Source organism: Oncorhynchus masou, chromosome 13 (assembly GCF_036934945.1).
Source record: "Oncorhynchus masou masou isolate Uvic2021 chromosome 13, UVic_Omas_1.1, whole genome shotgun sequence".
Lineage (NCBI taxonomy): Eukaryota > Metazoa > Chordata > Actinopteri > Salmoniformes > Salmonidae > Oncorhynchus > Oncorhynchus masou.
Genome location: NC_088224.1, coordinates 51,545,865 through 51,570,851, shown reverse-complemented (window position 1 = coordinate 51,570,851; position 24,987 = coordinate 51,545,865). Strand labels below are relative to the sequence as shown.

The following is a 24,987-nucleotide window of genomic DNA, read 5'->3' as shown; positions in this document are numbered from 1 at the left end:
GGTTATTAGTGCATACACGCCAGATGTAAGATGATGGGAAGAGAAGTGTGGGAAGTACTCAGAAAAACATTCCATGTGTTCCCAATGTGGCCACTAGGTGGTGCATTAAAATCTGGAAATCAATGAGCACAGAAATAATACACTGGAGACATGAACAGTATGACACCGTGATTGATGTTGTTATAACATGTTTTGATATCTCTGATATTCTTATCATTGTAACAATTCAGCTTCTTGTTGCAGCATGTACACTGCAGTTCAGACAAGTGAAAAGTACATCCTCTCTGACACTGTACACTGCCTTCAGAAAGTATTCACAAGTCAAGTATCCCCTTGAATTTTTCCACATTTTGTTGCGTTCCAGCCTGAATTTAAATGTATTCAATTGAGATGTTTTGTCACTGGCCTACACACAAAACCCCATAATGTCAAAGTGGATTTATTTTTTGTATTTTTTTTGACACCCCAATTTCGTAGTATCCAATTGTTAGTAGTTACTATCTTGTCTCATCGCTACAACTCCTGTACGGGCTCGGGAGAGACGAAGGTCGAGAGTCAGGCGTCCTATGAAACACAACCCAACCAAACCGCACTGCTTCTTAACACAGCGGGCATACAACCCGGAAGCCAGCCGCACCAATGTGTCGGAGGAAACACCGTACACCTAGCGACCTGACCAGCGTGCACTGCACCCGGCCCACCACAGGAGTCGCTAGTGCGCGATGAGACCAGCATATCCCTACCGGCCAAACCCTCCCTAACCTGGACGAAGCTAGGCCAATTGTGCGTCGCCCCATGGACCTCCCGGTTGCGGCCGGCTGCGTCAGAGCCTGGGCTCAAACCCAGAGTCTCTGGTGTCACAGCTAGCCTTAGACCACTGCGCCACCCGGGATGCCGGAATTTTGTTTTTTGAAATAGTAAAACGAAAATAATAATGAAAATCTGGAATGTCTTGAGTATTCAACCACTTCATAATGACATGCTTAAATAAGTTCCGGAGCAAAAGTTTTATTAATAAGTCACATAATAAGTTGCATGGACTCACTCTGTGCACAATGTTTAACATCACTTTGAATGACTACCTCATCTCTGTACCCCAGGCATACAATTATCTGTAAGGTCCCTCAGTCGAGCAGTGAATTTCAAACACAGATTGAACCACAAAGACCAGGATGTTTTCCAATGCCTCGCTGAGAAGGGCACCTATTGGTAGATGGGTAAAACACAAAAGCAGACATGGAATATCCATTGGGACGGCAGGTAGCCTAGTGGTTAGAGTGTAGGGACAGCAGGTAGCCTAGTGGTTAGAGCTGTGGGCTAGTAACCAAAAGGTTGCTAGATTGAATCCCTGAGCTGACAAGGTATAAATCTGTTGTTCTGTCCCTGAACAAAGCCGTCATTGTAAATAACAATTTTTTCTTAACTGATTTGCCAAGTTAAATAAAAAAAATCTTTAAATATCTCTTTGAGCATGGTGAAGTTATTCATTACACTTTGGATGATGAATCAATACATCCAGTCATTACAAAGATACAGGTGTCCTTCGTAACTCAGTTGCTGGAAAGGAAGGAACATGCTCAGGGATTTTGCCAATGGTGACATTAAAACAGTTACAGAGTTTAATGGCTGTGATAGGAGAAAACTGTTGGATCAACAACATTGTAGTCACTCCACTATACTAACCTAATTGACAGAGTGAAAAGAAGGAAGCATGTACAGAATTAAAATATTCCAAAACATGCATCCTGTTTGCAACAAGGCACTAAAGTAATACTGCAAAAAAATGTGGCAAAGCAAATAAGTTTTTTATCCTGAATACAAAGTGTTATGTTGGGGCAAATGCAATACAACACATTACTGAGTACCACTCTCCGTATTTTTAAAGCATGGTGGTGGCTGCATCATGTTATGGGTATGCTTGTAATCATTAAGGACTGGGGAGTTTTTCAGGATAAAAAAGAAACCTAGAGGAAAACCTGGCTCCGTTAGGTTTCCACCAGAAACTGGGAGATTCATTCACCTTTCAGCAGGACAATAACTTAAAACACAAGGCCAAATCTACACAGCAGTTGCTTACCAAGAAAACAGTGAATGTTCCTGAGTGGCCGAGTTACAGTTTTGACTTAAATATGCATGAAAATCAATGGCAAGACCTGAAAGTGGTTGTATCAACAACCAATTTGACAGAGCTTGAAGGGTGTTTGAAAAGAATAAGGGGCAAAGTTGCACATCCAAGGTGTGGAAAGCTCTTAAGAGACTTACCCAGAAAGACTCACCGCTGTAATCGCTAGCATAGGTGATTCTAACATGTATTGACTCAGGGGCTGAATACATATCGAAACATATATTAGTGTTTATTTCTCATTCATACTTTTGAAATGTTCAAATTTTTCTTCCACAGTATTTTGTGTAGATCGTTGACACAAAAAAAGACAACTACATCTATTTGAATCACATTTTGTAACACAACAAAATGTGGGATAAATCAAGGGGTGTACTTTCTGAAGGCACTGTACATGCAAAGCAACATATATCAATATCACTGATAAGCAAAACAGTCTAAGGCTAAACACCTTACCATAAAGGCTGTCACCATCATCACAACTGTATTCCTCCTGCCACTCAATGTCCAGTCTCACAATTTATACACCTGCAATAAGCACATGTGACGGTGGATTGTCTGATTCCAAACTTACACTTACACTAAATCGATTCATGTTTAGATTGAGTATTTGGTCGTTTTGACCTCAATAGCAAATTCACCTTTAAAAAGAGCATGTTAGACTACAAGGAGCAACGTTAACGTGTGCTAGTTAAACATGGTATAACCTCTCAGCCTTTTACTTGTCTATCAAACAATATTGACAAAACTTCAATATCAGTTTGGATTGGAGTTTGGAGACCATCAGTGATGTACTGTACATTGCACCATAAGTCATGTCCATAGGGGAAATCCCTACGGTTACATTCTGTCTTACTGTTTATTCAACAAAGGCAGTGTAATAAACCTAGAATTGGAATGTCAGAGCTAGCCAACCAAGCAACTGTTGCCATCTTTCACCCATAGTAGAACCAGGGCCGGCTCCAGGCATAAGTAATATAAGCGGTCACTTAGGGCCCCCGGCCGTTTATTTTATAATATTTTTTTTAGATACTCAGTCGGGGTCTCAACTTACTGTTGAGGGTAAAAATAGTAGAATTCACAAAGGGTAAGTTTGAAATTTAGTTTTGCATTAGCAGGAAATTTGCTTTAAAACTGATCAAATGTCTCTCTGCCCCACAGCAAAATGAGTAGAATTGCAGGAAATTTGTTTTAAAAAATTGCAACATTTTCTCTCGGCCCCATGGCCAAACGTGTAGAATTACAGGAAATGAACTTTAAAACCTATATATTTCTCTCCACCATCAAAAGAGAGGTGGGGGGGGGCAGCCCTGAGTAGAACTCTCACAGGGTCCCTGTATTCAAACTCCTCTGTAGTAAGCCATCAAAGCCTGGAGGGCTGAGACACACAATCAGACTCTATCTGACTGACTCTGTCCTCTGAGCCCTGGATAAAAGCACCCCTCTCTCTCCCTCTCATCTTCTAACGGTTCCTAAATCAAGGGAATCACTTGCTGTCAGTATAAAACAGAGAGTATGAGGGGCCCTCTTCTGCTCATGTATGAGACACACTGTCACGTTATCAGAGAGAAGACACACAGCAGGTCTCTGTCGACCAGACTATAGACCAGACTATAATTAAGTCAGAGAGACTGGAAGTGGACATGGAATCCTTTTCAAAGGCTGATACTTTGTCCAATTCTGCCAAACGAGCTGATCTGTTTGGGCCAAAGACCGATTAGTGGAAAAAGATCAGAAATAGGCTGCCTGTGTACACGCAGCTTCATACATGCAGTGTGTATAACTCTTGTGATGACCGCAAGGAAGAACTTTAGCCCAATGGTACATGGTAGAGCGAGTGTGCATCATGCAGTATTGCCCCTTTTCAGTATGGGCTGAGCGATCCAGTAATCAGTGAAATTCATATTGTGTTCAATTGCACCCCCAATGACCCACAATTTGGATAACCTAGAAATCTAGAGCCATATGCACCAAGCATCTCAGAGTAGGAATACTGATCTAGGATCAGCTTAGCCTTTTAGATCATAATGAATATGATTACTATGGCAGGAGGGACCTGATCCTAGTTCAGCACTCTTACTCTGAGACGCTTTATAAATATGACCCCGTCCTTAAAGAGTGAGGTCGTAGACATGACGATGATGATGACTGTGATGACCAATAGTGCCCTCTGCTGTTGAGTTTGACTTACTTCCACCACTAATTGCTGCCCAGGAGAACACAGTGATGGCGCTGACAATCTGTGAGGGAACCAAGAGAGCGAGTCAATCCAGATTAACATTTTAAAAATAGACTATCAGACTTTAATTTGATGCGAGTTTCAAACACACAGACTGTTTAGTCCTTTTAAGGGCTGGTGAATGTTGTGGGGGGAAAAACAAACACAACCACATATGTTAAGAAATATATATTTTACATTCAAAATGAGATCAAAATAGATGCCAAATTTCAGATATTGCATTCTGTCTCAGCTGAAGTGTTTTATTTCTGGAACAGTTCTCTTCTCTGCATTGAAAAACATTGATTAACAAATTGTTGTATTTGGATGCTGTTAATCTTTCCACGGTGAAATACACAACATAACTAAGAGATGTTGAACTCTTTTGGACAAAGCTGTCCATCAAACTCTTTTTAGAAATTAATTTACAGTTCCCTGCTGCCGAAGTGCTCTTTGGCGGTGTCTGTCTGGCATATTGATTCTACAGTCAGTGTCATTAAACAGTTGTGTCTGGATACCTGTGGGAACACTGGGAGAAGTGGTGTGGCGCTGTGTCAAGCTGAGAAACTAGTGCTGTCTTCTGTGGCTTGTGTTGCCATGGAAAACCAGCAGAATGTCTCTTTAATGCCTTATCATTCAGCAGCTGGTGACAGAACCCATTCGGAGGGGGAGAGAGATTCCTTCAGTGCCTCTGTGTGGCTGCGCTGAGCTAAGATGTGTGTGGGAGTGAGCGTGGGTGAGCTGTGAGTGAGTCTTGTGCTTCCTCCTTCCATATCACAACCCTGCTCTTTTCTCATATGGAGAGAAAAGGCAACAGAAAGAGCACCTCAGCCAATGAAACAACACTGACTATGAATGTAACTTTTTTTTTCTTCGAATAAGGGAATATCCAGATTCACTTTAAAGAACATCGCTGACACAACCTGTCATTTGTTGCTTTGAGATTGTTATGAAAAGCGCTATTATTAATTATTACTATTATTTGTAAGATGATAAGATATTTGACAGCAGTCTAACAGGTGATGCACCTGTTGAAATGTGAGACACAATGAGAATGTTTTTCCGAGGGAAAATCATTATATGTATTATATTCAAAGCTGCAACATGAATAGAAACTGGGGAAAGATGAGATTCTGTTCCACCAACCAAACAATCAAGCAAGTCTCCTACTTGTCATGTGATGTGAGGTATTCCTGGCGTTCCCCTACAGAGAAAGCTTTTCACGGAAGACCAGTTACCATTTGTTTCAGTTTAGTGGTGGGAAGACTTTCCAATTAACAGCTATGCTTGTGCTGCATTACAGTTCAGTGAAAAAATAACAGGTTGAGTGAAAAAACAACTGTTCTGTCATGTCTTGTTATGTCTGTTCCTGTCCTTTCTCTTCATTCTCTCTCTCTGCTGGTCTTTTTAGGTTACCTTCTCTGTCTCTCATCCCTCAGCTGTTCTCTAGCTCATTCTCTCTTTCCCCACCTGTTCTCTCTTCCCCCTCTGATTAGGTCTCTATTTCTTTCTCTGTTCCTGCTACTTTCAGTGTCTGATTCTTGTTTGTGTTTTTTGATGCCAGAAGCAAGCTGTCGTCTCGTTTGCTTCCACCTTGTCCTGTCCTGTCGGAGTCTGCATGGCAGGTGCAACCTGCATTATACTACGTTCTTTTGTTCCATTGACTACGTTGGAAGAGGATTTATGCCATTCCTGTTTTTTATTAAAGAACTCTGTTTTCTGTTAAAACCGCGTTTGGGTCTTCACTCAAGTTCATAACAGAAGAATCAGACCAAGAATGGACCCAGCGGCTCCGGACCCTTTTCACTCCGCCGTCGAGATCCAGGGAGCGATGCTAGGCAGACACGAGGAGGAATTGTCTGCTGCTCAACATGCCGTTGAGACCCTGGCCGTCCAAGTCTCCGACCTCACAAGACGGGTTCACCAACTCCACCTCGATCCACCGCCCACTTCCAGGGTTTCCGAGTCTCCGGAGCCCAGGATCAACAACACGCCGTGTTACTCTGGGGAGCCCACTGAGTGCCGCTCATTCCTCACTCAGTGTGATGTGGTGTTCTCTCTCCAGCCCAACACTTACTCCAGGAGCGCAGCCCGCATCGCCTACGTCATTTCTCTCCTTACCGGACGGGCGCGTGAGTGGGGCACGGCAGTCTGGGAGGCGAGGGCTGAGTGTATTAACCAGTATCAGGACTTTAAGGAGGAGATGATACGGGTTTTTGACCGTTCTGTTTTTGGCGAGGAGGCTTCCAGGGCCCTGTCTTCCCTATGTCAGGGGAATAGATCCATAACGGATTATTCTATTGAGTTTCGCACTCTCGCTGCCTCTAGTGACTGGAACGAGCCGGCTTTGCTCGCTCGTTTTCTGGAGGGTCTCCACGTCGAGGTTAAGGATGAGATCCTCTCCCGGGAGGTTCCTTCCAGTCTGGACTCCTTAATAGCTCTCGCTATTCGCATAGAGCGACGGTTTGATCTTCGTCGCCGAGCTCGTGGAAAGGAGCTCACGTTCTCCGTTGCTCCCCTCTCCACATCACTGCCACCTGCCGCATCACTGCCACCCTCCCCGCCGGCTCGGATGCTGAGCCTATGCAGCTGGGGGTATTCGCATCTCGGCCAAGGAGAGGGAACGGAGAATCACCAATCGCCTCTGTCTCTACTGCGGCTCCGCTGGTCATTTTGTCACCTCATGTCCAGTAAAGGGCCAGAGCTCATCAGTAAGAGGAGGGCTACTGGTGAGCGCAACTACTCAGGCCTCTCCTTCTGGATCACGCACTACCTTTCCGGTCCATCTCCGCTGGCCCGGTTCATCTGCTTCCTGCAGTGCCTTGATAGACTCTGGGGCGGAGGGCTGTTTTATGGACGAGACCTGGGCTCGGGAACATGACATTCCTCTCAGACAGTTAGGGAGCCCAGGGCCTTGTTCGCTTTAGATGGTAGTTCTCTCCCCAAGATTCAGCGTGAGACGCTGCCTTTAACCCTCACTGTCTCTGGTAATCATAGCGAAACCATTTCTTTTTTAATTTTTCGTTCACCTTTTACACCTGTTGTTTTGGGTCATCCCTGGCTAGTGCGCCATAACCCTTCTATTAATTGGTCTAGTAATACTATCCTATCCTGGAATGTTTCTTGTCATGTAACCTGTTTAATGTCTGCTATCCCTCCTGTTTCCTCTGTCTCTTCTTCACAGGAGGAGCCTGGCGATTTGACAGGGGTGCCGGAGGAGTATCACGATCTGCGCACGGTGTTCAGTCGTTCCAAGGCCACTTCTCTCCCTCCACACCGGTCGTATGACTGTAGTATTGATCTCCTTCCGGGAACTACTCCCCCCCGGGGTAGATTATACTCTCTGTCGGCTCCCGAACGTAAGGCTCTCGAGGATTATTTGTCGGTTTCGCTCGACGCCGGTACCATAGTCTCCTCCTCCTCCCCCGCCGGCGCGGGGTTCTTTTTTGTTCAGAAGAAGGACGGGTCCCTGCGCCCATGCGTGGATTATCGAGGGCTGAATGACATAACAGTTAAGAATCGTTATCCACTTCCTCTTATGTCTTCAGCCTTCGAGATCCTGCAGGGAGCCAGGTTTTTCACCAAATTGGACCTTCGTAACGCCTACCATCTCGTGCGCATCAGGGAGGGGGACGAGTGGAAGACGGCGTTTAACACTCCGTTAGGGCACTTTGAATACCGGGTTCTTCCTTTCGGCCTCGTTAACGCTCCAGCTGTCTTTCAGGCACTAGTTAACGACGTCCTGAGACATGCTGAACATTTTTGTTTTCGTTTACATGGATGATATCCTGATTTTTTCACCGTCTCTCTCGATTCATGTTCAGCACGTGCGACGCGTCCTCCAGCGCCTTTTGGAGAACTGTCTTTATGTGAAGGCTGAGAAGTGCACTTTTCATGCCGCCTCTGTCCCTTTCTCGGTTCCGTTATTTCCGCTGAGGGCATTAAGATGGATCCCGCTAAGGTCCAGGCTGTCATTGATTGGCCCGTTCCTAAGTCACGCGTCGAGCTGCAGCGCTTTCTGGGCTTCGCTAATTTCTACCGTCGTTTCATCCGTAATTTCGGTCAGGTGGCAGCTCCTCTCACAGCCCTTACTTCTGTTAAGACGTGCTTTAAGTGGTCCGTTTCCGCCCAGGGAGCTTTTGATCTTCTTAAGAATCGTTTTACATCCGCACCTATTCTTGTTACACCTGACATCTCTAGACAGTTTGTTGTTGAGGTTGACGCGTCAGAGGTGGGCGTGGGAGCCATTCTTTCTCAGCGCTCTCTCTCTGACGGCAAGGTCCATCCTTGCGCGTTTTTCTCTCATCGCTTATCGCCGTCAGAACGTAACTATGATGTTGGTAATCGCGAACTGCTCGCCATCCGCTTAGCCCTAGGCGAATGGCGACAGTGGTTGGAGGGGGCGACCGTTCCTTTTGTCGTTTGGACTGACCATAGGAACCTTGAGTACATCCGTTCAGCCAAACGACTTAATGCGCGTCAGGCTCGTTGGGCTCTGTTTTTCGCTCGTTTCGAGTTTGTTATTTCTTATCGTCCGGGCTCAAAAACACCAAACCTGATGCTTTATCTCGTCTCTTCAGTTCTTCTGAGGTCTCCACCGACCCCGATGGGATTCTCCCTGAGGGGCGTGTTGTCGGGTTGACTGTCTGGGGAATTGAGAGGCAGGTAAAGCAAGCACTCGCTCACACTCCGTCGCCGCGAGCTTGCCCTAGGAACCTTCTGTTCGTTCCTGTTCCTACTCGTCCGGCCGTTCTTCAGTGGGCCCACTCTGCCAAGTTAGCCGGCCACCCCGGCCTTCGGGGTACGCTCGCTTCCATTCGCCAGCGTTTCTGGTGGCCCACTCGGGAACGTGACGCGCGTCGATTTGTCGCCGCTTGTCCCCTCCGCTCAGGCTTTTGTCCAGCGTTGCGAGCGCACCTGGAAGGGGGTCAGGTCGGCACTTTGCCGTAATAGGGCGCAGACTGTGAGGGCCGCTAATAAGCGTAGGACCAAGAGTCCTAGATATTGTTGCGGTCAGAGAGTATGGCTCTCCACTCAGAACCTTCCCCTTAAGACAGCTTCTCGCAAGTTGGCCCCGCGGTTCATTGGTCCGTTCCGTATTTCCCAGGTCATTAATCCTGTCGCAGTGCGACTTCTTCTCCCGCGCTATCTTCGTCGCGTTCACCCGGTCTTCCATGTCTCCTGTGTTAAGCCCGTTCTTCGCGCCCCCGCTCGTCCCTCCCCCCCCATCCTTGTCGAGGGCGCACCCATCTACAGGGTTCGTAAGATTTTGGACATGCGCCCTCGGGGCCGTGGTCATCAGTACCTAGTGGATTGGGAGGGGTACGGTCCTGAGGAGAGGAGTTGGGTTCCCTCTCGGGACGTGCTGGACCGTTCGCTGATCGATGATTTCCTCCGTTGCCGCCAGGTTTCCTCCTCGAGTGCGCCAGGAGGCGCTCGGTGAGTGGGGGGGTACTGTCATGTCTTGTTATGTCTGTTCCTGTCCTTTCTCTTCATTCTCTCTCTCTGCTGGTCTTTTTAGGTTACCTTCTCTGTCTCTCATCCCTCAGCTGTTCTACATTTCCCCTAACTAGCTCATTCTCTCTTTCCCCACCTGTTCTCTCTTCCCCCTCTGATTAGGTCTCTATTTCTTTCTCTGTTCCTGCTACTTTCAGTGTCTGATTCTTGTTTGTGTTTTTTGATGCCAGAAGCAAGCTGTCGTCTCGTTTGCTTCCACCTTGTCCTGTCCTGTCGGAGTCTGCATGGCAGGTGCAACCTGCATTATACTACGTTCTTTTGTTCCATTGACTACGTTGGAAGAGGATTTATGCCATTCCTGTTTTTTATTAAAGAACTCTGTTTTCTGTTAAAACCGCGTTTGGGTCTTCACTCAAGTTCATAACATGTTCTGTCTTGAGATTGCATTCCCTACACTACTTTTGGAATCCATTTAACTCTTAAAGGGGAAGTTCAGATTACAATTTTTCCTGGCCCATAGACTACTTTCAGGGTGAGTAACCATCTAACACCAAGTTGTAAAATCCTGAACTTTCCTTTTAAAACTAGGGTTGATGCATTCTATGAAACACCATTCAATATCGGGTGATCATGTTTTGTCATAATTTGTTGTCAGCGTGATCATGTTTGTAATCGTGTTGATAGAGCTTGAAGACTCTGCTGCTATTATTGATTCATTCCAGAATCCGAGCTCAATAACCTTAGATACAGTCATTTGCGGGTCAAGTGTTAATGACTGTTTCTACATATAAATGACTCATCTTTTTCGAACACCCATCACCATATCCATGAGTGGGTAAGGGTCAGGGTCAAGACTTGTTTTTGTTATGAATTATATATTACTCATGAAATATATATGGTGCTCTGAACAGCTGAAATGATGTCCTACACAAACATTTGATATGGATTTATTGATTTAACTGTTATTCCTTTACAATTATTTAATTCAATCTGTTCATGAAGCATGATGATAATCAGGGGTTGGAAGCGGTTCAGGGAACAGAACTGAAAACCAGAAAATAACAACAAATTTGAGGAACAGGATCAGAACTGTGAACGAAAGTGATCTATACTGTTCTGGAACAGGACAGTTCATTTAAAAGCATGGTGACTGGTTAATAACATTATTTTACATTCCAGGCATTTTTTTCATATTCCAGTGTCTGCCAGCTGAAAATCTTCACCAGTGTGTCTGCATGTGTAGGCAACCTGCCCCTCTCCCTTCAAAGCTTAGTCTACTGTCACCTACTGACGTTACAAGCGTGATTCAGAAATTCAGATTTATAATTAGAGAAGAATGAATTCACTTTTTCGATGCTAGTTAGAGATACTATCACGTTTCACAGTGGATTTATTAACTAAAAAAAGGTATGATGTTTTTTAAAATTCTGGTGCCACTCTGCACACACAAGCTTGTTAGAAAGCAAACTAGCTAGCTCTGGTCCAACTTTAAGCCAACACTCGGAAGTTCAACGACATTCAAAGTTCCTCCATAGAAACCGCTCCTCTGTAGGAATAATGATGTGTCCCTAATTCAGATAATGCATGTCATAATAATGCCCAACGCTTCAAGTCAAGCCTCCCCCTCCAGCATTTCTCGCTCTCTCCCCAGCTGCAAAATGTCAGTTGCATCTCATGCCCCTACACGTGACCGTCCGTCGTGCATGTTAACAACTGTAGCCTAGTCTAACGGCTGCCTAGGCTGCGTAATCTAAAACCATAGCTTGCCCGCTCCATAGCAAGCTGCTCTATCTGCACTAATTGGTGAAGTAATTTAATGTTGAGTAAATGTAAATATATATATATATATTTCAGAGGATTATAAAAGAACAGAAATGAAAGATATATACTGATACTTTTTGGGGGTAAGAACCGGTTCTGAACTTCATTTTTTAGGTCGGAACAGTGGAATGGAAATTTTGGTTCTGTTCAGAACGAAACGATTGGAAAATAATTTTGGTTCCAACCCCTGATGATAATACCACCTGATTTAGGTCAATAGTTTAGCAGAGGATATGACTCAATTTCTCTAAAGATAAAGCTTAATGTGAGTACTACTATCTGCAAATAAACTATAGTACTGCATGCTTACTGTGTTGGAAGATCTGATTTGGAGAAAATGTTGATGCTGACTAATATGTGAAAGTAATTCCATTATTCAATATTGTGCACAACACTTAAAGACTACAAATCTAAATAACAATACATTAATTATCAACTTAAATAGTATGCCTTCCAATAACCCATAAGGGTACCTACCTCCCTTTTAGTGACATTGTGTACACCAGAAATAATGAAATAGTAATTATACAAGCACCTGAAACAACGCAGAAACAAGCATTCCAGCGGTTGACGTGCATTCATAATGCATAATTGTACACAAACTTTATATTCGACTCAAATCAGCTCTGTTTAGCATGAGAAAAAATTGTTATCAGCCTCGCATATCTTCTTCTAGACAAGCACACTACCAGAAGTTTCACAAGTACATGCAGTGAGAGATGCAAATTTGGGTCAAAGACGCAGGAGTGTTAAAGAGTTCACAAATCAGATGACATCCCAAAATCTGGATAATACACTGCTTTTTTTGTGTTACATAGAAAGTTGCTCCCCTGGAAAAAAAGGTACAGCCACAGCCATGCCTCTTCTTTTTTTTAATCTTCTTCTTCTTCTTCTCTTCATCGAGGTCAGAGGCTTCACTGTTCCGGCACAGATGTGTCATCTCTCTCCACTCCCTCTGATCCTCCTGATACTAAAACAGACCGAAGAAGAAGCAGAATTTAGCACTGCAGATGGAATGAAGAATTCATTTTGCCATTACTCAGCAAGGCTATAATGACATGCGCAAGATTGAGGTGTCTCACAAAAGGTTGTGATAAACACAATAGTACTAAAAACATACGGCAATGATTCAATTGGTACTACTGATCCTGGTGAAACACTTCCTATGAATACCCTCCTTATAATGCATTATGCATAGCTCACGTGTTATTAATGAGCTTATAATGCATTATAAAGACCGTATTCATCGGATGTGTTACCAATAACCCAAGTGAAAAGCAGAGGCTACTCCAAGAGGGAGAGATTTAGCTGGCCCATGCCTCTACGACAAGGAACATTAATTCCACTGTGTCTCAGAGGTATAAGGCACCTGGTGTTAAAAATAACACTGCTACATAAAGATGCTTGGCAACCAAGAACTGGGTTGGGGGTTGGTGACGCTCAGAGAAGGTTTGAATTGGAAGGTTGTTTGTTGGTCATTTCTCAGGGATGGGGCTGTCCCATTTCTTTATTAAACAAAGGACGAACCAGTGAAGTGTTGCTGTACGATACAAAGAATAAGTCAAATGCATTTTGCATTTGGGATGGGTAACACACTAATACAGTATACTCTGCCCCTGGAATAGGAACATATGAAATAAGCTGCAATGTACACTTTTTGATTCCTGGAAGTATTCTCAAGGCTTTAGTCACCCGCTAAAGAACGTACATTTCAGTAGCTGATATGTTTAAAAAGAAAATGTCCTGGAGCTCAACTATGAAAATACTGTGGCAAACCACTTTCAACATTTATTTGCGCAAACTGTACAGTTTTGCCTTAAATATATTTTCACCACAAAACGTGTATGATTAGATAGAAAGGCATGTCATTCACTTTATAATTGAACACTATCGCAGAACATCTAGATAAGATTTGCCATGGTTCTGTGCACCGACACCCTCTCACAAGTCTGAGTTGTGATCAACATTTCTTATTAGAATGCATCCATCTATTTGACAATATAACTAATGGACTATTCATTAATAATCACCTCATAAAGACGTTCGTTGTAGATTTCAATCATTCACTGCAGCCTTTATGGAGTGTAAAATTGAAATAACTCATTAATGAGCTTTATTAGACCCCTGTTAATTATGCATGGCTTTTAAATTGCTCTCAAGCTGTGTTAAATGGCGGTCCTTCATGTGTCCCTGAATTATGCATACAATGTATGCATTTGATGTTGAAAACAGATCAATAAATGCATTTAATATTGTTATGGACACAAAATGGTCGTCCTGTTACTTTGCTAATAGTGTGCAAATCTGGATGTACATGATGTAGGGGATGTCAGGGACACAAGCATCAGAACCATCAGAACCGTAACCAATGTCCAAAGTGAAAGTGTACAAGCTGAAAACTACACTGCAATCATTTGTGTATAACTGTTACTGATGACATAGGCCTACACCAGACTAGTCCTGATAGTCCTGAGGGGGACATCAAGGCTAATACCAGTCTAAACCGGTTTGGGTGTGTGTGTGTGTGTCAGGGGACACTAGTGTCACTGACCTGTGTCCCCCTGGTTTCCGTTGAGGGCCTCACCACTGCTGCTCACTTCCTCATCCTCCCCCTCAGGCTTGTCAGAAGGCTTAATCTTCTTCCTGGTCATGTGACCACGGAAGCCAGCCTGGATCTTGGCAGCTGCCTTGTTGGCCTCGGGGTCATCCAGAGGTATGTCCATGATGTCCTCCTCCTCCTGGGGTTGGCTGCATTCTTCCTATAGGAGGACAAGTATATCTGAGAAGTTAGGTGATTTAGAGGGGGCTTGGTTGGGGTAATGTAGCATGAGTAGGGGCCCCAGATTAACTTCTGCCTAGGAGCCCAAAATGACTAAATCCACCTGAGGACAACAGCAGAGGAGATCAGCCTGTTTATGGTTGTCAACGATAGTGAAATATCCTCCTCAATTGCATCTTTAGGGTCCTAAAGGGTCCAAGGGCTTAAGTCTAGGAGGCCCTTAAATCACACTGTCACTCTATGGACAGAAGCTCTATCTTCTCTGTTGTTTTTCCTCACACCTATTGCCTTAACTTCTGCCATTGCTAAACTGGAATGGGGTAACTGCTATGTAAACAATGTTCCCAAACTGCTTAACCTGACACTCGAACAGTATGCACAGAAAGGAAATACGTTTCTCTGCTTCAAAGTGATCCCCGAGTTCAAAAGTGGCCAGTCAGTCAGACTGTCCATCAAGAGTGAGAAGAACATAAAGGGAATTCAACATTAGATCTCTCAGACTCTCTCTCTCTCTCTCTGACACTCTCATAACACAAAGACAGCCCCATTGTATACCTTGTAGCTTATCATTGGCAGAATACACCAAGCTGGGTTGGTGAGTGGTGGGTGGGTGGTTGACATAGAACTGTCCTTATTCACAAGTGGTTACCGAACAGTGACATGGTTGTCAGCAATCATCCACACACGTCCGCTGCACCCCACCAGTTGCTCATCCCCTCTTTAAAAAAAATGTGGTGCATAGGCAAAACAAAGAAAGCCCACTGCACTGTAAAGAGATGCATTTGAGAGTGTCCTCAGTGAAACCCCTTAGCGTGGGAGTGTGACCACCCACTATTACAGATAGCATTCATTAGAATCAGGTCTAACGGCTGAGTAGGATGCCAACATTCGCATATCTTACAGCAGCCAGGAGTGTTTTTCGTTCCATCGTGAGGTTTCTCTAACTCTTCAAGGGGTTAATCTACAGTACACTCTAAATGTGTCGTCTCAATGAGCTCAAATGACAAAGAAACATACTCATACTTTTAACAACCTATATACTCATTCTGGCTATCAATATCATTCTACCATAGATATTCATAAAGTATTCATTTAAATCATTTCAAACAATCCATAAGCAAATCATATAGGACAAATTGGGCAGAAAGTTGTCTTGTGAAGAAAGCTGAGGCAGGTGCAGTGGACACCAGGTAGATCAGAGCTGGAGTTTTCAGGGCTGATGAAACAAGCAAGCCAAAAGACCATAACAAGGAAACAAATGATTTTCTGACGGTTCCTAAAATATAAATCCCGTTCAACACATATATAAAAGCCTTTTAATGAATCCATCACCCAATTAGAATGATATAAAAAAGATGTAATGCTCTTAAAAAGCTGTAACGAAGGAATAGTTTTGTATAATTACTTGTTAGATATGGGTTCGGTATGTTAAGCAATACAATTCATTTCAAGCATGTACTCACAATGTGGCAGTCCATGATGAGCAATCTGAGAGATGAAAGTCTTCGGATGAACTGACCTAAAATGCCTTTTGCCTGTACTTGACCGAGAAAGATGTATCTCGTGTCTCAATAGAGACGTCTCGTTCCCACTAACAGACACTCCCTAGTATTAGCTTGCATAGAGTGTGTGAGAGAGAGGGTGGGAGAGAGAAAGAGAGAGTGTGAAACAACCCCCTGCAAGCACACAAACCATGTGGTCTATCCTCCCAGTCTCATTAAGGTTGATAACCTGCTCTGCTCCCACAGACCTACTGTACCCCTCACCTCAAAACTTACCTGACCTCAAAGTACAGTATATGACAAAGTCATCAACGAAGGGTCTCGCACATTGCAACAATCTTTTTAAGTGATAAATGTAAGTTATGTCCACTTTAACACATGGTGTCTGGCCATTTGGCACATGCCACATACTGTACCATTTGGCACAGACCAAGTAAAGTGTAACCGGGAAAACCTAAGAGAAACCACGCACACAATGTACAGACATGTACAGTACATGTCGTACTGGTTTTGTTGCTCAGTTGTACACACTTAAAGGGAGAACTAAAAACCTTTCCATCATTCAGATCCCAGATGCCACCCCCGCCCTCGCTCATTGCCTCTGAGACAGGGAGGAGAGCGGCAAACACATCCATGTGTCCGTGTTCCTCTCTTACATGACTGCCTCCCCCTGTTTCAACCCATTATGTCAATACGGCAGGGTAGCCTAGTGGTTGGGCTAGCCTGGGGTAGCCTAGGGCGGCAGGGTAGCCTAGTGGTTAGAGCGTTGGACTAGTAACTGAAAGGTTGCAAGTTCAAATCCCTGAGCTGACAAGGTAAAATCTGTCGTTCTGCCCCTGAACAGGCAGTTAACCCACTGTTCCTAGGCTGTCATTGAAAATAAGAATTTGTTCTTAACTGACTTGCCTAGTAAAATTAAGGTATAAAACATTATCTCTCAAAAAATCCACCTGGTCATGCTTTGCTTCAGCTTTGAGTTAAAAGGTCTGAAACGTACAATCAACATGTTTTCTTACGGTCTGTTCTCCTCACCAGATGTATGTTGGAAATGTACAATTCTGTTTGGTTTGGGTTGTGACGTGTGTTTGTGTGATATGCGTGTGTGTGTGTGTGTGTGTGTGTGTGACATGTGATGTGTATGTGTGAGTCATGAATTGTCACCTTGTTAATCTATCAAAGCCAATTTAAGGATGAGTACAGTACAGTGACTGAACTGCCCTTTGCCTACAGATATAGATCAGTCATAACGTCCCTGGGAATAAAGAACAGCGAAAAAAAAAGTGGACAAAGTCACTGGACAAGACATTTGGTGTAGGTCAGAGTAGACGGCCTACATTTAAAGGCGAAATAGAAAAGGGATGGATATGCCGCAGATACAGGTAAGTTCAGTTGCAAAATACAGTGATCCAATGAATAAAAACTAACCAGTCTCCCTTTTCTCAGTTTATTTTCCACCATCCATATTCACACATTCTCATTGTCTAGCAAACTATCTACAGGTAGTTCATCATGTGCATCTCCATCTTCCAGACCTTCCGTGATAAGACCAAGAAGGGAAAAGGATGGTGCAAGTTTCCATGGTAACATCCCTCCAAATCCTACTCTCCCTACCTCCCAGCCTAAGACCACCCTTTGGCCCATAATATATCAAATGGGTTATTGGTGACAACCCACTCGGCACACATTGGTGGAATCCACGTTGTTTCTATGTAATTTCAATGCAATTTAATTGAACCAAAGTGGAATAGATGTTGAATTGACGTCTGTGCCAAGTTGGAAGAGTCTAAATCATGCAATTCACATTAGCTCATAAATCTTGTTTTGGGCTCAATGATCATTTAGACTGGAATAACCAAGAACAAACAGAACATGGCACTGAAAATTCAGATCCAATATATTAGGCTATGCACAAACAAACACACGCACTAGGGTTGGATGATGTCAAACCACCGTTAGGCTAGAGACAGAAATCGCATGCTACAACTAGACGAAACATGGCAAAAGATGTTGTTGAAAGTCTGGGTTGAGGCTAAGTGCATGCAAATCTTTGCTAATATTCCTTGCTGGTGAAGCTTCAGCAAGGAACAGGTTTGTGTGTGTGTCTGTGTCTGTGTGGCGCCCACATGACTGAGCAAAGTGACAGCTGCAACTGATGAGGAACGGGCTGTCTTGCCATTAGGTTATAAATCATGGGCTGCATAGAAGCAAAGTCTACATTCTTTAGTACTGGACGATAATTGTTTTAATTGCCTCATCCTCCTCTCTTAATATTGTTTGTTCAATCTGTCAGAACGCTGTGACTGAGAATAGTCTACGTCTTGGCCTATAGACTCCGACTTTCATTCCTGTTCTTTCTGAAAGTGGCAACTTCAGGACAACACCTTCTTAGGCTATTATAATATTTGGAAAATAGGCTACTGTTATTCATTTTAACTGTCTTAAAAGCTTTTTTTGATAGGCCTAGAGGGATGATATTTTATTGGCAATTTGGTTTTCAACCTCGCATGATGGGATTTATCCACACTGCAAGGATAATTTCTTTCTTAATAAGCTTAAACTTGATTAAACTTGCCAACAATACTTACCACAACAAAAAAAAAAAAACATGGTAAAGCCCCAAAATTGCCCTCGATGGAGGCCTGTGTTTCAGACATAAGGATGTGGATGGCTGCAAATGTTCTACTTTTAAACTCGGACGAAACAGAGATGCTTGTTCTCGGTCCCAAGAAACAAAGAGATCTTCTGTTGAATCTGACAATTAATCTTGATGGTTGTACAGTCGTCTCAAATAAAACTGTGAAGGACCTCAACGTTATTCTGGACCCTGATCTCTCTTTTGACGAACATATCAAGACTGTTTCAAGGACAGCTTTTTTCGATCTACGTAACATTGCAAAAATCTGAAACTTTCTGTCTAAAAATTATGCAGAAAAATGTATCCATACTTTTGTCTCTTCGAGGCTAGACTACTGAAACGCTCTACTTTAAGGCTACACGGACAAAACACTAAATAAACTTCAGTTAGTGCTAAACACAGCTGCTAGAATCAAAACATTTGATAATATTACTCCAGTGCTAGCCTCTCTATACTGGCTTTCTGTTAAGGCAAGGGCTGATTTCAAGGTTTTACTGCTAACCTACAAAGCATTACATGGGCTTGCTCCTACCTATCTTTCTGATTTGGTCCTGCCGTACACACCTACACGTACGCTACGGTCACATGACGCAGGCTTCCTAACTGTCACTAGAATTTCTAAGCAAACAGTTGGAGGCAGGGCTTTCTCCAAAAGAGCTCCATTTTTATGGAATGGTCTGCCTACCCATGTGAGAGACGCAGACTCTGTCTCAACTTTTAAGTCTTTATTGAAGACCAGTAAGACCAGCACCTAGTATTTATGCTGCAGTAGTTTATGTGTCGGGGGGCTAGGGTCAGTCTGTTATATCTGGAGTATTTCTCCTGTCTTATCCGGTGTCCTGTGTGAATTTTAGTATGCTCTCTCTAATTATTTATTTCTCTCTCTCGGAGGACGATGCCTCAGGACTACCTGGCCTGATAACTCCTTGCTGTTCCCAGTCCACCTGGCCGTGCTGCTGCCCCAGTTTCAACTGTTCTGCCTGCGGCTATGGAACCCTGACCTATTCACCGGACGTGCTACCTGTCCCAGACCTGCTGTTGTCGAATCTCTAGAGACAGCAGGAGCGGTAGAGATACTCTGAATGATCAGCTATGAAAAGCCAACTGACATTTACTCCTGAGGTGCTGACCTGCTGCACCCTCGACAGCCACTGTGATTATTATTATTTGACCCTGCTGGTCACCTATGAACATTTGAACATCTTGGCCATGTTCTGTTATAATCTCCAGCCAGAACAATCAGAAGAGGACTCATAGCCTGGTTCCTCTCTAGGTTTCTTCATAGGTTCTGGCCTTTCTAGGGAGTTTTTCCTAGCCACTGTGCTTCTACACCTGCATCGCTTGCTGTTTGGGGTTTTAGGCTGGGTTTCTGTACAGCACTTTGAGATATCAGCTGATGTAAGAAGGGCTTTATAAATACATTTAATTTGATTTGATGTTTCTATAGGCTATTGATATTGTTTGTTCTCTCTCATTATTATTTTTATTTTATTTCACCTTTATTTAACCAGGTAGGCTAGTTGAGAACAAGTTCTCATTTGCAACTGTGACCTGGCCAAGATAAAGCATAGCAGTGTGAACAGACAACACAGAGTTACACATGGAGTAAACAATAAACAAGTCAATAATACAGTAAAAAAAAGAGTCTATATACATTGTGTGCAGAAGGCATGAGGAGGTAGGCGAATAATTACAATTTTGCAGATTAACACTGGAGTGATAAATGATCAGATGGTCATGTACAGGTAGAGATATTGGTGTGCAAAAGAGCAGAAAAGTAAATAAATAAAAACAGTATTGGGGATGAGGTAGGTAAAAATGGGTGAGCTATTTACCGATAGACTATGTACAGCTGCAGCGATCGGTTAGCTGCTCAGATAGCAGATGTTTGAATTTGGTGAGGGACCTAAAAGTCTCCAACTTCAGCGATTTTTGCAATTCGTTCCAGTCACAGGCAGCAGAGAACTGGAACGAAAGGCGGCCAAATGAGGTGTTGGCTTTAGGGATGATCAGTGAGATACACCTGCTGGAGCGCGTGCTACGGGTGGGTGTTGCCATCGTGACCAGTGAACTGAGATAAGGCGGAGCTTTACCTAGCATGGACTTGTAGATGACCTGGAGCCAGTGGGTCTGGTGACGAATATGTAGCGAGGGCCAGCCGACTTGAGCATACAGTTCGCAGTGGTGGGTGGTATAAGGTGCTTTAGTGACAAAACGGATGGCACTGTGATAAACTACATCCAGTTTGCTGAGTAGAGTGTTGGAAGCTATTTTGTAGATGACATCGCCGAAGTCGAGGATCGGTAGGATAGTCCTTTTTACTAGGGTAAGTTTGGAGGCGTGAGTGAAGGAGGCTTTGTTGCGGAATAGAAAGCCGACTCTAGATTTGATTTTCGATTGGAGATGCTTGATATGAGTCTGGAAGGAGAGTTTACAGTCTAGCCAGACACCTAGGTACTTATAGATGTCCACATATTCAAGGTCGGAACCATCCAGGGTGGTGATGCTAATCAGGCGTGCGGGTGCAGGCAGCGAACGGTTGAAAAGCATGCATTTGGTTTACTAGCATTTTAGAGCAGTTGGAGGCCACGGAAGGAGTGTTGTATGGCATTGAAGCTCGTTTGGAGGTTAGATAGCACAGTGTCCAAGGACGGGCCGGAAGTATATAGAATGGTGTCGTCTGCGTAGAGGTGGATCAGGGAATCGCCCGCAGCAAGAGCAACTTCATTTATATATACAACCCTGTGGCACCCCCATAGAGACTGCCAGAGGACCGGACAGGAGAACCTGGAGAGGCTTGGGCGAGTAGCTGCGGGGGGGTCAGGTCTGGAGTGAACCAAGGGCTATATCTGTTCTTCGTTCTGCATTTTTTGAACGGAGCATGCTTATCTAAAATGGTGAGGAAGTTACTTTTAAAGAATGACCAGGCATCCTCAACTGACGGGATGAGGTCAATGTCCTTCCAGGACACCCGGGCCAGGTCGATTAGAAAGGCCTGCTCACAGAAGTGTTTCAGGGAGCGTCTGACAGTGATGAGGGGTGGTCGTTTGACTGCGGCTCCGTAGCGGATACAGGCAATGAGGCAGTGATCGCTGAGATCCTGGTTGAAGACAGCGGAGGTGTATTTGGAGGGCCAGTTGGTCAGGATGACGTCTATGAGGGTGCCCTTGTTTACAGATTTAGGGTTGTACCTGGTGGGTTCCTTGATGATTTGTGTGAGATTGAGGGCATCTAGCTTAGATTGTAGGACTGCCGGGGTGTTAAGCATATCCCAGTTTAGGTCACCTAACAGAACAAACTCTGAAGCTAGATGGGGGCGATCAATTCACAAATGGTGTCCAGGGCACAGCTGGGTGCTGAGGGGGGTCGGTAGCAGGCGGCAACAGTGAGAGACTTATTTCTGGAGAGAGTAATTTTTAAAATTAGTAGTTCGAACTGTTTGGGTATGGACCTGGAAAGTATGACATTACTTTGCAGGCTATCTCTGCAGTAGACTGCAACTCCTCCCCCTTTGGCAGTTCTATCTTGATGGAAAATGTTATAGTTGGGTATGGAAATCTCAGAATTCTTGGTGGCCTTCCTGAGCCAGGATACCTTATATTTTTTTTAGATGGAACTCCGTTAGTTTAATTTGTTGTTTGATCTAGAGAAAGCCAAACATGCATAAAATGATGAAAGCATAGTCTAGCCCAAATTCATGTTCATAGCCTATCAAACGGAAAGAGAAGGGAATATAGCCTGTTTAAAAAAAAAGCTAGACAGAAGATAGTTAAGGCGTGTCCGTGATATACACCGAGTGTACAAACATTAGGACATCAGCCTGGTCTCCTACACGACATAAGATAATACATGTAAATCAGGGTGCCATGCGCACCGGTTTGAGTTTGTAAAGAACTGCAACGCTGCTGGGTTTTTCATACTCAACAGTTTCCCGTGTGTATCAAGAATGGTCCACCACCCAAAGGACATCCAGCCAACTTGACACAACAGTGGGAAGCATTGGATTCAACATCCCTGTGGAACGCTTTTGACACCTTGTAGAGTCCATGACCCAACAAATGGAGGCTGTTCTGAGGGCAAAAGGGTGTGCAAAAAATGACTGCTACTCGAAATGTGTCTGCTTAAGGCGAACGGATGACATTCAAAGTCCCTACATGTCATCATGAGGAAGCGGAACTATTTTTGGGGCATTTACAATCACCTCTCATTGGAGACCCCGAGTGGAGAGGTACAGAGCGATGTTGTTGAGCAGAGATGTCCTTGTAGGGGTTATTTTTAATACAGCTACTTGGGACAGGAATGGGAGCAGTCTGGAAAGGACACATTTCATTAGAGTTCATTAGAGTGTCTGAACCAGGTGAATAGCCTGCATAAGCTGCTACTGCTAGCATACTGCCAATACTGTCTGTTAGGGAAGATGTTTCCATTAAAGGTGTGGTTATACTGTAGACCAAACTTATACGTACACTGTATAACCAAAGTGATATATTTTGCAACAATAAAATGTCTGCTTGCTACATGGATTTTCCCAATGACAATCTAACCGTTATGACCAATCCAAACTGACCTGTGCCAATATATAAAACCTGCAATGGATAAATGAAATACTGAATGACAGTGGGTAAATGACTTTACTGTACATAAAAATTCCTCCCACAAATCAGCAAAACATTTATCTTTTCCTGGTCATAAGTCTTGTCCACAATGTCCTTTATTTGTCCTTCTGGCATGTGCTCTGGGTTGTCATCAGCTCGGTCTGTATCCCATTTTCCAAGTCCTTTTAGTTCAGTTTTCCTGTACTCCACTGCGTCCTCCTGTTGCTCAGTTGTGTCACGTCTCCTTCTCACCGTCCTCTTGCTGGAGCTCTACAGGTCTAACCTTGTTCTCCTGGCCAGCTTCTCCTTGTATCTTTGAAGGATCTTATCAATATCATCTCCAACAAGGCCTCTTCCTCAGCATCCTCAGACACAACATCTGGTCATTTTGATTAACTTTGTGAAGCCTCGACCGAACCTTCCTCCTCTGGCTGTTGTTCATACATGTTGACCTCAAGGGTTTTAGGCAGCTCCTCGGTGCTGATCTGAACAAGACGTTCCTCCTTTTGCTCTTTATCATCACCTAAAACACTTCCATTATCTGACAAGATTCTGGAGGCATCATCAATGGAGGGTGCAACTTCATGCGTTTCCCCAGTATATGTTGTGGAAACAATTAGATTCTCTATTACTTCCTCCTCTGGAACACCCCCTGAATTGTCCGTTGTTTCCTGTAGGATAGGTTCAGGGGATTCAGTTTGGGGTGGTGATAATCGTCCACTGATTTCAACCATGAGCGATATTGAACTCTCCTGAGCATCAGCAAGATCTTTGAAGCCTTCACTGAGGCCATCCTCTGCAGTGCCTTGTTCCTCACACTCTTTTGTCCCTCTCAGTTTTTCAGCACATACAGTGCTTGCTTGCGAAAGTATTCACCCCCTTGTCATTTTTTCCTATTTCATTGCCTTACAACCTGGAATTAAAATAGATTTGGGGGGGTTTGTATCATTTGATTTACACAACATGTTGATTTACACAAAATGCCTACCACTTTAAAGATGCAAAATATTTTTTATTGTGAAACAAACAAGAAATAAGACAAAAACAACTGCAAACTTCAGCGTGCATAACTATTCACCCTCCTCAAAGTCAATATTTTGTAGAGCCACCTTTTGCAGCAATTACTGATGCAGGTCTCTTGGGGTATGGCTTTATAAGCTTGGCACATCGAGCCACTAGAATTTTTGCCCATTCTTCAAGGCAAAACTGCTCCAGCTCCTTCAAGATGGAAGGGATCCGCTGGCGTACAGCAATCTTTAAGTCATACCACAGATTCTCAATCGGATTGAGGTCTGGGCATTGACAAGGCCATTCCAAGACATTTAAACCACTCGAGTGTTGCTTTAGAGAGTATGCTTAGGGTCATCGTCCTGCTGGAAGGTGAACCTCCGTCCCAGTCTCAAATCTCTGGAAGACTGAAACAGGTTTCCCTCAAGAAATCCCCTGTATTTAGCGCCAACCACCATTCCTTCAATTCTGACCAGTTACCCAGTCCCTGCCGATGAAAAACATCCCCAGAGCATGATGCTGCCACCACCATGCTTGACTGTGGGGATGGTATTCTCGGGGTGATGAGAGGTGTTGGGTTTGCACCAGACATAGCTTTTTTTTATGGACAAAATCTCAATTTAGTCTCATCTTACCAGCGTCTTCCAAATACCTTTTGGTGAACACAATGTTTGCAAATTTTTCCTTTAAGCAATGGCTTTTTTTCTGGCCACTCTTCCGTAATGCCCAGCTTTGTGGAGTGTACAGCTTAAAGTGGTCCTATGGACAGATACTCCAATCTCCGCTGTGGAGCTTTGCAGCTCCTTCAGGATTATCTTTGCTTTCTTTGTTGCCTCTCTGATTAATGCCC

The 24,987-nt window shown here is 43.9% G+C and overlaps 1 protein-coding gene across 1 annotated transcript; it reads right to left on the bottom strand.

Annotated features, from left to right (window-relative positions):
- Positions 1-10,728: 10,728 nt before the first annotated feature.
- LOC135551481 (neurogranin-like) lies at positions 10,729-16,031 on the bottom strand. The gene is made up of 3 exons (XM_064982696.1): positions 15,861-16,031; positions 14,170-14,377; positions 10,729-12,588 (listed from the first exon to the last, which is right to left on the bottom strand). The coding sequence occupies exons 1-3, from the start codon at positions 15,873-15,875 to the stop codon at positions 12,533-12,535; spliced, it is 279 nt and encodes a 92-aa protein (XP_064838768.1). The 5' UTR covers positions 15,876-16,031; the 3' UTR covers positions 10,729-12,532.
- Positions 16,032-24,987: the final 8,956 nt, after the last annotated feature.

What these genes read in the sequence shown, in the direction of transcription:
- LOC135551481 (XM_064982696.1), bottom strand. An exon ending in CGGAAACCAGGGGGACACAG is followed by an intron (nt 12,589 to 14,169) that starts GTCAGTGACACT and finishes GGTCTGTTTTAG; the next exon opens with TATCAGGAGGATCAGAGGGA.